This window comes from Rhea pennata, chromosome 18 (assembly GCF_028389875.1).
Source record: "Rhea pennata isolate bPtePen1 chromosome 18, bPtePen1.pri, whole genome shotgun sequence".
In the NCBI taxonomy this organism is placed as follows: domain Eukaryota; kingdom Metazoa; phylum Chordata; class Aves; order Rheiformes; family Rheidae; genus Rhea; species Rhea pennata.
Window position 1 is genome coordinate 11279756 of NC_084680.1, and position 14199 is coordinate 11293954.

General features: G+C 43.2%; 1 protein-coding gene across 2 annotated transcripts in view; it reads left to right on the top strand.

Annotated features, from left to right (window-relative positions):
* Positions 1-14199, top strand: part of COL5A1 (collagen type V alpha 1 chain) — a 168265-nt gene that overhangs the window by 40066 nt on the left and 114000 nt on the right. For both annotated transcript variants that reach the window (XM_062591272.1, XM_062591273.1), the window contains exons 3-4: positions 4337-4550; positions 5165-5327. In XM_062591272.1, the coding sequence (XP_062447256.1) occupies positions 4337-4550; positions 5165-5327 (377 nt within the window). The remainder of the gene's footprint in view (positions 1-4336; positions 4551-5164; positions 5328-14199) is intronic.

Below are 14199 nucleotides of genomic sequence, written 5' to 3' on the forward strand. Positions count from 1 at the left end.
GCTTGATCTTGGTCCTAAGAGGTCAGTATTACAGTAGATTTCTTGATTTTTGTCCCACTTTATGGATCCTCTTCAAGTTCTTGTTTTGCATTCTCATTTTTCTTGAGAGAGCGCTGGATGGTGTTTCCTTGGTGTCATCAGGGAATCACTAGATGAATCATTAAATCATTCCATAGTCTGGCTAACCATGTAGAGGTTGAAGCATGTCTGTCTTCCTGCTGAGACTTCCAAAGTGATTGATCCTGGTCTGCTGCTTGCTAAGGAAACAGGAAGCAAAGACCAGAGCAAAGCACCCGCAGTGCTTTCCATCAGATCCATAGATGTTGTCTCAGTATATTTCCATAGCTAGATGTGACTTCAGCTCATACCACCAAATGAATGAGTGGAGATAAAGATAACACAGTAATTGTAGTGCCCTGTACTAGGGGAGATGTGGTTTTAGTGACTTCACATCAGCAGATGGGTGGGTAGTAACACAACTTTTTCTGCTATAGAGCACCCTAGGCAAATATACACTGTACATAATATTTTGTGCTGTAATTAGAAGTTGGTGTTTTTCTAAGATGGTAATTTTATGGGCTTTGCATTCTGCTTCTGTAGCTACAGCCAACAAAGCATGGTAGAGATATGCATATATGCACATGCATATAAAAGCCTGTCGTTTTTCAAGCCCACAAAAGTGAGAATCTGCTGAGATGCTCTCTCCTTGCTGCCTAAATTTTGCTTCCTATCAAAACTGTACTCTTCTAGCAAAAGCAAAGGCAAAGTTTTCAACGGCAGCCAGCAAAATGTCATTTGCATTCTTTTAACAGACTTCATATTCTGTGCTGCTTGTGGGTGTCTGAATGTATATTTAAGAGCCAAGAAATCTTTATTATAGCTTGAATAGTTATCTCTGAGGAAAACGAGCCATTCCAAAATTGAACGTTTTCTCAGATGAAACCAAGGCCAGAACGTTGAGACCTTTGAATAGCTGTCCTTTGAAAATTGTCTTGCACAATAGATCTGCTTTGTATTGGTATCAGGACCTGGATCAGCTCACTACAGTATCAGGGAATTCATTCTATTTTTTTTTTTCTTTTAAGCTGTTACAGCTTTCAAGCTGTTACAGCTTTCCTAGATCAGCAACAGGCCCCATTTGGTTACACCTGCAAGATCAGCATTAGGAGTGTCCTTATTCTGAAGACTCAGACTGCCCTGGAGCCTTCCATTTCTGGTCACAGTGTTTAAAGAAGCAGCTCAACCTGACTCTCCTGGTTTGAGCTGGGCTGGTGCTGTGAACTGATGGTGAATTGTGGTGTGTGTGTGGAGGGAGACCCCCCTCAATCCCTCCCACCCCCTTGTTCCTGAGGGCAGTGCAGTGAAAGCATGGAAGATGAAGGAAGGCAGAGGTCCAGAGTTCAAACACATTCCCGGGGTCACTGTTCCCTTCCAGCAAGTCAAGCTACCAGAGTGGTATATGGGTTTTAATTCTTCCCAGACAACTAACTCTCAGAGCACACCGAAGACGTAATGTGCTCATGGGAAGGTAATGGCTTCAGCATGGAAAGCTGAGTGTGGCAGAGGGATCAGTGTTTTATCTGTGCCCATCCTGGCTCTCCTTGGTGATAGCTTGTGGAGTAGTCTCCTGTGGCTACAGCTCTGCAGATCTGGGATATTAACCCTTTGCCTTGCAGGATGTTGCACACAGCAGTCCTGAAAGGACTTGGCAATGGGGTAGAGTTATGTTGAGCCAAATTCAGCATTGGTGCTGTTCCCCTCAGTGAAGAGATGGCTGTGCAACATCTCTGTGTGAGCTCATCTAAAGAAGTGGAATTCAATATAAGGGCATAATCCCAAACCTGTTGTTAGTGGATATCTCTGCCTTTAAGGGAATTTGGGTTGGTTTCTGTGCTTCATATATTTATTGTGATGTATTTATTGCTGTCTATATGGATGGGTTTTCATACATCATTCAATAGCCTGGGTCATTTCTAACTCTGACAGTAAAGGCATTGTTGTTTTGCCAGGATAGCGGAGCAATAACAGAGTAATGTCAGCTATAATTCATCCATTATGGTTATTTGGGTTGAGCAACTTGCATCACCATGGAGACATTTTAATAATGAAAAAAATTAAAAGCAGCTTTTTAATGAGTTGGCAGCTTGTCCAAGTTGAAAGGTACTGTATTGTGGATTCATAATGAAATTTTGGACATGAACTATTTTACATAAAAGACACAAAACTGTAGTCTGTAATTGGAACCAGGAAGGCATATGGTCTTGATTCAGAGCTACAGGAGAATTTGTATACAGCAGGAGGGAGATAAAGCTCAGCTCGTCTTACAGGGAGGCACAATAATCACGTCTTCCTTTGCCAAATATCTAGGTCTGTGTCCTAGGGAAACTGGCCCATAATCATGGCTCTTAATTACTGACTGCAAGTCCTCTATTCAGAATAATGCTGAATGCTTTTATCCTAGTGTTTAAGGGATATTAAGTTGAGGTAAATGTGATGTCTTTGTAGGTATTCTGTGTCCTGCAGTGTTTCCCCTATGTGGGACAGTTGTTGCTATCTGTTTCTAAATGTGCCCTTTCTGACACGGCTTTCAATTAAAGGTAGTATCTAAACACATTCAAAATAAGCAATGGTTAATAAAAGCTACAGCAAGCTCCTAGAGAGCAGTGGAGAAGGTGATCTTGTGACCTCTTGCTTATGACCTTCCTTGCTTTGCTGTGGTCAGAATTTCCCACTTGTTCTCTGCCTTCTCCCTGGGTCAAAATCTCTTATGCAGCCTGCTAGGGTACCATCTAAGAAAAGCCTGAAGGGGAGCAGGAAGTCTATTTGAAGCTTCTGGCCACAGAGCTTGACATATTTGTGGTTTATATGGCTATGAATTTGCAGTCTAAAAATGATCCATTGTGTTCCCTTCCCCGCGTGCAGCCAGCTGCCACACACGTAGAGTCGCGCCACATGCGCGTTGCACTGCTGCGCTGCCCCGGACAGGACTGCCCCACTTTACTGTGCAGTGCCTTGGTTTACGATTTCCCATCCAGATACTCAGTGGTACAATGCAACTTTTGTTTTGAAAGCCTAAAACTTAAAGGAAAGATACCCTGCAAGTCTCTCCACTGAAATGCGGCATGTGAAGAGATTATGCTGTGTAGGTCCCATCTCTAATAATAATTTGATCAAACAAGCTCCTCTGCTAACACTTCTGGTGTTTTTAAGACCTCCTGTTTGGGGTATGCATGCAGATTTTTCACTTTGGGCTCCTCTCTCCCATCTGTATTATTTCTGTTAGAATAGCAGAGAGAACACAAACTGAGGAGCTGTATCCCATGCAGAGTGTGTGTAACTTGGTAATGTGTACATTGACTTAACTGCAGATGAGTTGATCTGGACTTGCTGGGAATAGACCCTTTCCCCTGTGAAGTGTATTGGCTCTGTACTGACAGTATATACCCTGAACTGTTTTAATCCTTCAACCTTGCAAAAATACCTGTGGGAATCACCTGAAATCAGTTGCTTTCTTTGAAGGATTAGACAACTGTGTCTGACAGGCTAGGGAGAGTTTTTGCTAGCTGCTTTTAAAAATGCAGACAAACTAATGTCTCTACCAGATTTATTTCTGCTTTCTGTCTTTTTTTTTGTTTGTTTGTTTGTTTATTTGAACCAACCCAGTGAAACAGCCACAGAATGCTCTGCTCTGGTCTCAAACAGACAAAATGTGATGAACTCCCCTGTTCCCTTAAACCACTTCAATATTGTGAATGTGTAACAGGCATAGGATATTCCCTGTGTCCTTCTGACATGTCAATTTGGAAACCTCTTGATGTGTGAAATAGTTTTTGCTGGGTCTCCTGAAAAGTGCCAGGATGCACCAAGGAAGGGTGTTTGGTGCAAATAACAGATTGACCACTTTTAGGACCTCTACTTTTTTCACTGGAGCTCCGTCATCCCAGAAAATTAGACCTCTTGCTGTCCTTTAGTTTAAATGGGAAAGGCTGTTGGCTCTGTTAGATTGCACATATGGGCTGGAGAAAAGACTTTCTGATCATTATTTAAGATGCTGTTAGAGCAAGTAACTCTCAAGATGCTGCCTTTCATTGACCTTGCTGGTGCAATGTGCTTTGGGTTGCATCATATCACAACCCTGTATCACAGTTTGAGGGGAAAGCCAGATCTTCAGATGGCAGCCGAAATGCTGCCCCATTCAAATTTAGGGTTGCTAATGTGCACGTATCTGTAGGAGTAACTAGTTGCCAACGGTCTCCCCCTGGGCAATTAGACAACTGTTCAATAGGCAAGCATTTTCAAAAAGAACCTGACTAACCTCTCTGCTTTTCCACTCCAGCTTCCCCATTCCCAGAGGACTTCTCCATTCTAACCACTGTAAAAGCGAAGAAAGGAGGTCAGTCCTTCTTGATCTCAATTTACAATGAGCAAGGGATCCAGCAAATTGGTGTGGAGATGGGTAGATCTCCTGTATTCCTGTATGAAGACCATACAGGAAAGCCAGGCCCAGAAGACTATCCTCTCTTTAGAGGCATTAACCTAGCAGATGGCAAGTAAGTGAAACTTTGTGCACAAAGGGAAAAACAGTACGTTGTATATATCAATACCAGCATTTGTTGAACATTGTGTAAAATAGAAGTTATATATTAATGCATATACACACCATTTACTGCTGCCAAGTCTTCCATTTGTGAACTTTTACTTTGCCAGATAGTACTGCAGATAGGGAAAACTGACTCTCATACTAGTCAGTGCAGGTTACTTGAAATTTATGGGGGATAGGAACACTGACCTTTGTTGCAAAGGGCCTAAATTAGTGTGCTGTGCCGTGTCCATATTAAATACTTTGCAGGACATGAGGATGAAAGAGGGATAGTTAGTAACCTTGAGTTTTCCATGTACCTCTTGTTGAAACCAGAGTGCATATCCCTTACCTGTTCTGGAGGGACAGGAGGTGAATGGCATCATCTGCCAACTCAACTGTAGCAGTTTTTGTTTCAAATAACACTATTAGGATTTGTCCAAGGGTGATTTTTTTCATCCTTTTGAAGATGACTGGTGTGAAGGTTTACAGGATCATAATTTCATGAGTCGTCATTATAAAACTGGCTTGTTCTTGAGTGCCCAAAGCTCTGTTTAATTTGTCTGTGGGGCTGCTTTCTTCTAGGTGGCACAGAGTAGCCATCAGTGTGCAAAAGAAAAATGTCACCTTAATTTTGGATTGTAAAAAGAAGATAACCAAGTTCTTGGACCGAAGTGACCACCCCATCATTGATGTCAATGGCATCATCGTATTTGGAACAAGGATACTGGATGAAGAAGTCTTTGAGGTAAGGCATGACAATAAGCAACTAGAAATGTTCCAAAGAGGAGATGAGCTGGCTGCTGGCTGGTAAGTTGTTAGCTTGTTTTTGAGACTCTTCCTGTGTTTTTGTGTAGTAGAACTAAGATACAATTAGTTTTGTCAGTTTGAGTGTTTTGACTAGGTAGAAACTTTCTGTAACAGTGATCAAAACAGTGGGCCAGATCATCTGCTGGAATGTGCTCTCCTGATTCTCTTTGGTTTCATGCCCTTGTTGGTGTGTTAGATGAGCTGCAGTGCCAGAACTTTGCATGTCTGTAGTTTCCAGACTACTGGCTTGTTTAGTGTGGGAAGGGTTCCACCCTTGGATGTAGCAGGATTTTTTCATCCTTGCGTTGTAATTTAGATCATATTTCAGGGGCAGTAAGCAGAGACTGAGGAAAGAGCTCCCTTGCAAATCACAGCTTGCTGAGGGCTATGAGAATTAGCTCTCTTTCTGTGTGTTGGATGGTGATTATTGATTTCTTGCGCTGTGGTGTAAGAGCAGTCTCCTCAACAGCTTTCATGGCAGCCTTGTCACCTCCTACACAGTTGCTGCTTTCTTAAAAGGAACCCAAAATCTTGATGGGCGAGATGTTCTTGTGAGCTCCTCTTAAGCAGAGATGCAGGATTATTTACAGAGAGGGAATCCAGTAGAAGTTGCTCCTGTAGTATAGTGGCTAGTTTGTATGAATTTGACTAGCAGCCTGTTTCAGTGATCTGCATTTCTGAGGCTTTTGTGCAAGAATATTGACCCTGGTATTTCTTGAAAGCTAGAATCACTTCACTGAAATCAGAGCCAGTAAAAAGGAGTGTAAACTAAGACATATCGACTTCTGCATGTCATTTATTGTCTTTGCTTGGAAGGAAAGAGCTGTGTGTAGCTCATGGGCCTAGCTGATGAATGCAGCAAAGGAATGGGGAACATCTTAAAACAGTGGGGGATAATTAGAGCCACAGTGAAGCCAGCTCTCATCTGTATTGTGCTGTTGCTCGGAAGTAGAGTTCCAGCCTGTTTAACGCTACCAGCATCTGAGAGCTGGCCTGCTGTAAACAGCAAGAATGCATTGACTGAATGTTGCTGCCAGAATCCCAGTTAGGAAGTTAGAACTGGATCCCTAACTGCATTAACAGTCATTCCATGGGAAGTTTAACAATTAAAACAGAAAGTAAAAGCTGGGTTTAATGGACACTGGAGTCTCTTTCACAAATGTTGGACATTGTGCCAAAAACTTCTGTAATCACACTGGATGTGATATTTTAAATAGAGCTGTTATGTAAAGCAGTCAGCTTTTCTGGGAGGCCACTGGACCTAGAGATCTAGAGGATTGTCTTAAAAAAAAAAAAAAAGTTGATATTGCATTCAAATTGGATAAGGTGGCTCCAACTTGGAGACTATTTCATTTTGCAGTGCTTTGGAAAGGGAAGGCACAACCCCCTCCAGCTCTTGCGTTGTCCCCTGAAAATGCTTGCAGGCACAGCTCTGCATTGCTGTACTGTTTCTAATGAGGTGGTAACGATATGTGCCTTGCTGGAGGGCATGGGGTGCACAGGGCTATGCCAGTATTCTGATGTAGGTGCAGTAGCTGCAATAACACAGCTTCCATAATTGCCTCTAAAGCTTGAGATGTTCACACACTGGTTTTTAGTGCTCATCTGGTTTGAGGTCTGACAGGGGAACACATGTTCAAGGATGTCAGTGTACTCCCAACTTCACTGTTAACCCTTCCTAAGTAGTTGGACAGTAGCTTCCATGCTGAAAATGATCTCATCCCTGATGAGCACAAGTTGATGGGACTTGTAGCTCTTGGGAGATGGTGAAAAATGGCTGCTGTTCCTCTTCACTGGAGACCTTTGCCCTGATGTCAGCTCTGAACACAAGGCAACTATCAGGTCATCGCAGGTACTTCCAGAGAAGCTTGGCGTGGTGGACAATTCCTGTATTTTCTCATGTGTTGTATAACATCAGTACTTATATTAAACAGCCTTTCCAGCTCTGGTCTTTGTCCTGTCCTCTTTTGCCTTCTACATCAGACAGAGGGTTTCCAGCATACTTGAATGCCTGAGCTTTAAGCTGAATGTAATTAATAGGTTTCCTGAAGGCAGCTATAACCTTACCTCCTAATTCATATCTGGGAGACTTAATTTCCTTTGGATTCTTCCTTTTCTCTAAAATTTGCAAGTGTAAGCAGAAACTATGGAAAAAATATGAGCTCAGAAGAATGGGAAAGGGATATAAATAGTCTGTAAAGTTAGGTATTCCTAGAAAGCTGTTAATTTCTGGACTCTGAATTTTCAGCCACAATGAGATGAAGCTGCTACAGTCCTGTAGGTATCTGTCCTGAATACCTCAGTTTGCTAAGATGTTCCCCAGTGTTTTCATTAGCCATGGAGTTGCCTGGATATTATGTTCCTTTTGCTGGAAGCTAAAGTAACCAAGTTAACCCAGAGTGGGGTAGAAGGCTTTGGAGGGCTTAGACGGTCTTTGTTCAACACTGATCAGCAAGAGCCCTAAGTTACAGGGATTCATGTTCTGCTTATCTGAACCATTGTCAGGACTGAAACCAAATAAAACATGGAACTTTTTTGTTTTGAAAGTTCTAATTATTTAAACTCCAGGTCTGGCTGGGGTCACAAGCAAAGCTCTGCTGCGTTCATCAGTTGAGCGCACAGATGGTGACTTCCTTGCTTGTACTCTGTTGCAGACAGTCTGGCAGGAAAGGTTAGAGAAGTTTCAAAATATTTCTCTAGCACAACATTCTTCCAGTGGAAAAATGACTTCCTCTCATTAAAATTCAATTAGTTCGGAGGCTGTGTGGATCTCTCTGTATGGCTCTGGGAATGCCGAGTAGATTTGAAAAGGGGCCAAGCCGAGAGCCTAGGTTAGACAAGTAAGTTTTGTGCTGAACTGTTCAAAACAGAAGTTTACAAATATGAAAAAGCGTCAGGACAGGCTCTCGTGCTGGGTTTGGGAAGCGATGGCTGGCTTCGTGCTGTGAATGAGAGGACGACGTGAGGCAGAAAAGAGCCATTTGCAGAGAGCAAAAGAGAAAAGAAACAGCCCATGGTGCAAGATAAACACTTTCTCTCTGTGTCCAGGCTGTAGTAAGCAGTGTTCATGTGGTTTTAGCAACACTGGAAGGAAGTCAGAAGACATGTGAATATATCTTTTTTTAAAAGAGATTAACTGTTTCTTTTGCTGTGTTTTATAACATCTTAAAAGGTAGTGGCCCTTCTACGGAGTTTTACCTATCAACCATGGCTGTGGGTCCTTCCTGTGCTTTGTAGCTTTCGTGTGCGATTGCTCTCAGAAGATGCTCTTGCATCTTGCATGGTTGGGTTCAGTGGGTGGCCACGATCTCACCAGAGCTTGCTCCTTCCCCTCAGGCTGAGGAGCTAGGCTGGAATATTACCCCTTATGACCAAAGCCTCAATACGTTTAGCTGAACAGCATGCAGCTCTGTCTGACCAATGCATTGGGTATTCCAAGACCATGCAGAATGACACCTTCCGGTGCGTTTCTGACTTACCATAGCGGTGGTCCTTTAGAAAAGCAGTTTGGCCCACTCTAAACTGGAAAAGTCATTCTGGTTTAGCATGTGGGGTGAAATTAAGTCCAAATCATGACTTGGTAGTAAGGTTGGGTGCTGAGCTTCAAACTCAGAAGTAGTGGTGAAAAAAAATCCCCAAACCTGCAGCTGGAGGATCTTTATAAATTGAAAATGCTATGTAACATTTGTGGCAGGTAAATGTCACTGTGGACTGGATTAAGTGAAACCCCCCTTTGCAGAGGAGTTTTCGAATGTACAGTCCCAGATATGCCATATCTTTTATATTTCTGCAGGAACTACTGTATTTTCTTTTTTCCTAATCTATCAGGAAGACTGCTGTGTGAGGCAGCAGCACCTGTGAGAGTGCTGTTCAGCTCCTGGCTGGCTGTCAGAACTAGAATGGGCCTTGTTAAAACTGTTCTGTGGGCCTTGGTGAAGTTGCTGAGGACCCTGGTAAAAACTACTTGCTTTTAACTATTTTTGCTTAATTTGTTTAAAATTTTGCAGGTCTGTCCCACAAGGTAAGTGGTGCTTTGGCCATCTAGAAATATGTTGTTTTGGAGCAGGGTCTGGTATTTGCCCTGAGATAAATGAAGATGCTTTTCCCAAGAGTGGGAAAGCCAGTGCGTGTGTATATTGCTGCTTAAGGTTGATGCTCTTTCTAGTTGGCTTCCCCAGTAGGAAGAAGCCAATTTTGGAAGTAGGGAGGAGCCTATTTTGTCCAGCTGAATATCTTGACTGTATCTTACTGCACTTGGTACTGTAACACCAAGTGTCGTTTTTGATCCTGCCAAACAAGGTGCAGAGCAGGAGGTCTCAGACCGTTGTATATGCTGTTCTGTCAAAGCAGTAAAACTGAAGGATGGACAGAAGTATCTGTGCATGCCGGGCCCCTCTCCTGGGATGAGACCAGGGTGCACTGCCGCATTTAGGATGATGCTTAGGAGGAGGGTGCTTTTCATTCCTTTCCCACTTTGCAGTTTAGGAGACCACTAGTGAAATCAAGACATCAGAAGTGGAGGGAAGGCAGAATGTGCTGGGTAAGCCAGCAAGTCTGGGCAAGATGCCAGAGGTGCTTTTAGGGCTGTTGAAAGTTTCAAGATGTGACAAGACAAAGCAGAACAGAAGCTTCAATGCCCTTAGCTGTGACATAGGTGCTGTTCAGGTGCTGTGTTGCTCTTGGATTGAAATGCCAGCTCCCTTTTAATCTTGTGCCTTGTTTACACTTAAAAACCAATTATCACTGAGGTGGATAATCCTGAATTTCATTTCACTACTGTGTTGATTTTCTCCCTTCCCATGCTCTTGGTTTTGGTGTTTCTAGTTCTGGGGAGTGCTCTTATTTTTAATGCTTCTGTGCATGATTTTTTCCTGTACACTTCTGAGGTTATGGGATTGGGTCGATAGCTTTTGCTTTACCAAAATGTGTACAAATGAAACTCGGGTTTCTGTAGCATTTTTCATCATTTTGAGGGTGAAGAGATTTGGGGTTCCCCTTTGTAGGCAGAGCTGCTGTTAATGTGTTACACAGTCTGTATCTGATCTTGCAGGGGGATAGCCACAGAGTAGTACACTGGACTGCTGAGAAGGCTGCACTGATATTTGCAAAATTTGCAGACTTTCTCAGCTCACAGAGGGCAGATGTACCACGGGAGCCTCAGCTATGAGTCCCCCTGATTCACATCTAGATCCAGGCTTTCCACGGTGAGGAGTGCAGGGTGTCTTTGGTGTTCCTGTTTGCAGGAGCCTCTTGTGCAAATATAAACAGAGTGATGACGAGGTATGGAGCACACTAGAACATTTGCTTGTTTACAGGAGGAGCAATAAGTTCCTCAATCTCCTCAAACCGTAAGCATTTTAATTGCTCTGCTGAGCTCAATAAGGCTACTCATGAGTGTAAGGCTGAACCTGTTGTGTTTGGCAACATCTGGGCCTGTTCCAGAGCAGGAGAAAGGAAGTGGGCTGAGGTCTTGTATTAAGTTTTTTGTCAACCTTCAGAAAGCATTTTTACTTATTAATCAGTTGTACTAACCTGAATTTTTCTGTCAAGATGCACCACAGACATGTGCTCCGGTATATTTTTTTCACTACCTCGGCAGACTGCTGAAAGAAGCTAATTTACAGTTCTGGCTGCTTGCTTTCCTGGCCCTGCCAAATCTGATTTCACCTTTTCTGCTGTAGAGCCTTTCAGGGAGTGCAAGGAGTTGATGTTTTACACCACTAGTATATACTATAGTGTGAGATGATGGAAAATAAAACATTCTGAGTCGGTATTAGGGCTCTTTATTGAAGATGTCTGTAGCCTTCTGCAGTCTCCTAATAATTCCCAATCTAGTTGCTGTTTTTCTCGTTATTTCTTCAGCTTTTGTTTTTTCAAAGGGATCCTCTCTAGTGAAATGGTGCACTTGAGACAAATGGATTAAATCACAGAACTAGGCTCATTCGGAATAGCAATGCTGCCTAGAAAATGTCTGCAACTGTTGAAGATTATGCCCCTGGATGGGTTTGCAATTAATGATGAGACTTCTGTGCCAAAGTCCAAGCAATGCAGTCAGTCTAATCAAAACACAAATGTGTTACTTAGCTTCAGCTGGCAAGGTCTTGCATATGGGATAATCTTACATGGCTGCCTAGAGATGTCATCTGGTTTTATCAGTGTGCGCAAATGCGTGACTGTACAGAGGGGAACTGAACTACATACAGTTGGAATGCTGCAAAACTGCTTGCAGAGATTGCAGTCTGTGCTCCAGGTAATTTAATATGAATCCTAAGGTGATATTTCATATGACCTAAAGGGAGGAGCCCATAATCAATCAGATTCCAGTAAGAGAAAGTAAAGATTTGGGTGGAAACATATTAATTGTTTGCATATGCTTCTCGGCTTGAGCTGTGGTTTTCATTTAGATTTACTTGGTAGTTGACAGATTAGACACCTGGACACCAGGCGAAATTTGTGACGGGGTCAAGGTCGTCCATAATGATGGATACACTAAATATTTGTATTTGGTAATCATTAGTAATGTGTAAATCTTTATTTTTCAGTGACAAATTCCATTTCATAAATTGAAGAAGCTTTATGCTGGGCATGTGCAGATAACCACTGCAGTTTGCTGGTATTGAATGCCTTTTGGCATATGGTTGCATATAATGCAAGCAGAGAGATGCTTTATTGTCCAAACAGACCATAAAAATGCTTTTACTGAGCCTTAACTGTTATGCAGTGCATCATTTGTCTTCTAATATGGCCAAGTTACGCATCAGGCCTAAGAAGCTGTATGGTTTTATTACTGCTTCTTGCAGTTTGTCTCAAGTCAAGCCCCAGTCTTACAGTAATATCCATGTGGGCCTTGACAGGATGAGTTTCATCTTGGGATTGATGCCTTTGATCGTTAGCTTTGAGGCAAGGAATGTCTCCTACTGCTGGGGCCTGCTTCTCCCTTCTGGCTCTGCCTTCTGTGAGTCCAAATTTATTTTTCAAGACAAATCAGACATCTGTGTTAGCTGTGATTTCCCTCCTCTCTATCTTTGCCATCAGTATGATGGTGCGTGCTATTACTTAAAATTAACAAAGGTGTAATGGCTTACTAAAGCCGTACTGATCTTCAGATAAAGAGCTAAGGGGGTATTAAATATCCAAGCTGCTTTATAATTCCTTTCTTCAGTAAAGGGTATAAATGGAGGAACCTGCTTAGAAAGACCAGGGAAGAAAAGCAGGATCAGACTGGTACTTGGTGCTCAGGAGGGTGCTCCGTACATAATAACGGTGTGCTTGGCCGCCCCTCCTGGTCTTAGTGCCTGTGAACACTGCTGGTGTGCTCTGTTGATCTGAGAAGGGTTTTAGTCCCTTAGGTGTCATCTTGTGTAAGAAGCTTCTAATTAATACTTTGCTCCAAATTTGTATGTCTGTGCAGGACTTTGAAATAGCTGTGGATGTACATGCAGCTTAGCTTATTGGTTTTTAACGTAAACTTTCTTGGATTGGACATGTTGAATGCTGGGGGTATCTAACAGCAGTGAGGTAGTAGGCAGTGAGATGCAATTTGCAAGCATGCACTGCTTGCTGGTTGAGTGCAGAAACAAGATGGTAGTTGCCTGTAAATGGAAAAAGCTATTCAGACTGGAGCAATTGCTTGAAGGCTCTGTCCTGATGACTTAAAGCATAACAAATGCTGAGAGCATGAGGCAATTAGTCATTAAAATCCAGTGGTAATGTCTTGTGCGAGCAGTTGGTGTAGCTGCCATGGACTGGGGCAGTCCATGGGACTGCCTTTTGCATGCTTCTGGGTAGCGGTCGCATTAGCAGCTGTCTGCCTTGAATTTGGGAGCTACCAAAGTGAGAAATAAAATCATCCCAGATGTTTACTGTTAGGGTTCAGATAGGAGGTTCAGAGCCTGGTGATTGCCTTGCTAGTGATCATAGGATCATAGAATCGGTAAGGTTGGAAGGGACCTCTGGAGATCATCTAGTCCAACCACCCTGCTCAAGCAAGGTCACCTACAGCATGTTAGACAGCAACAGACAGCAACAAGGACCCCCCCCCTTGCTAAAGCCTGGGCTTGAACCAGAGACCTTTAGATCTTAAGTCTAAGGCCTGTATACCAATTAGTTTTGATTTTTTACCACTTTGGATGGTGCCTATGGGAATGCAGAACAGGAGGTAGAGGTGGTCAGCTGGAAGGAGTTCAAGAAATGTAAAGCAGGGAAGATGCAGGGCTCGGTCACCACCATCCTCTCAGGATGCTGCATGGCAGCCTCCTTGCCAGGGTGAAGGCCATCCTAGAGAGGGACAGGCAAGCCCTGCTGCCCAGCTTTTTCTGGCCTGGGGATTCCTCCTGCTGAGTAAGTCTCCCAGGATAACTAGTGCAAGGTGCTAACAAGGAGAATGGAGCGGCTTCTGGAAGGCAAACCTCATCCTTCAGAATGACTGCTGGCCAAAGGGATTATGAGGTTTGGGGAGCAAATTCTGGATGTTTGCTCCTGACACTTATCTGGCAGAGCTTTGTATTTAGATGTTGGCAGATAGGGATGTAGGCAGGCTCGTTATTTGATGGATGCTGTTATGTGCAGTGCCATTACTCCTCAAGCTTATGGGTTCATTTGTAATTTGCTTTTCCCTGTTAAAGAATGGGGAGGGAGGAAGAACGAGTTAGGAAGAAGCCTCAGTTTGTTCCATGGAAACTCTGAGGTGAAGACGCCGCTTGCTAAGCCCAGACAGGGTGATGTAATGCCGGAAACCTGCTCCTCTCCCATGACATCATGCCAAAGCTTACAGCAGTATTTTGGACATGTATGTCCACTGGGAGGGGGCA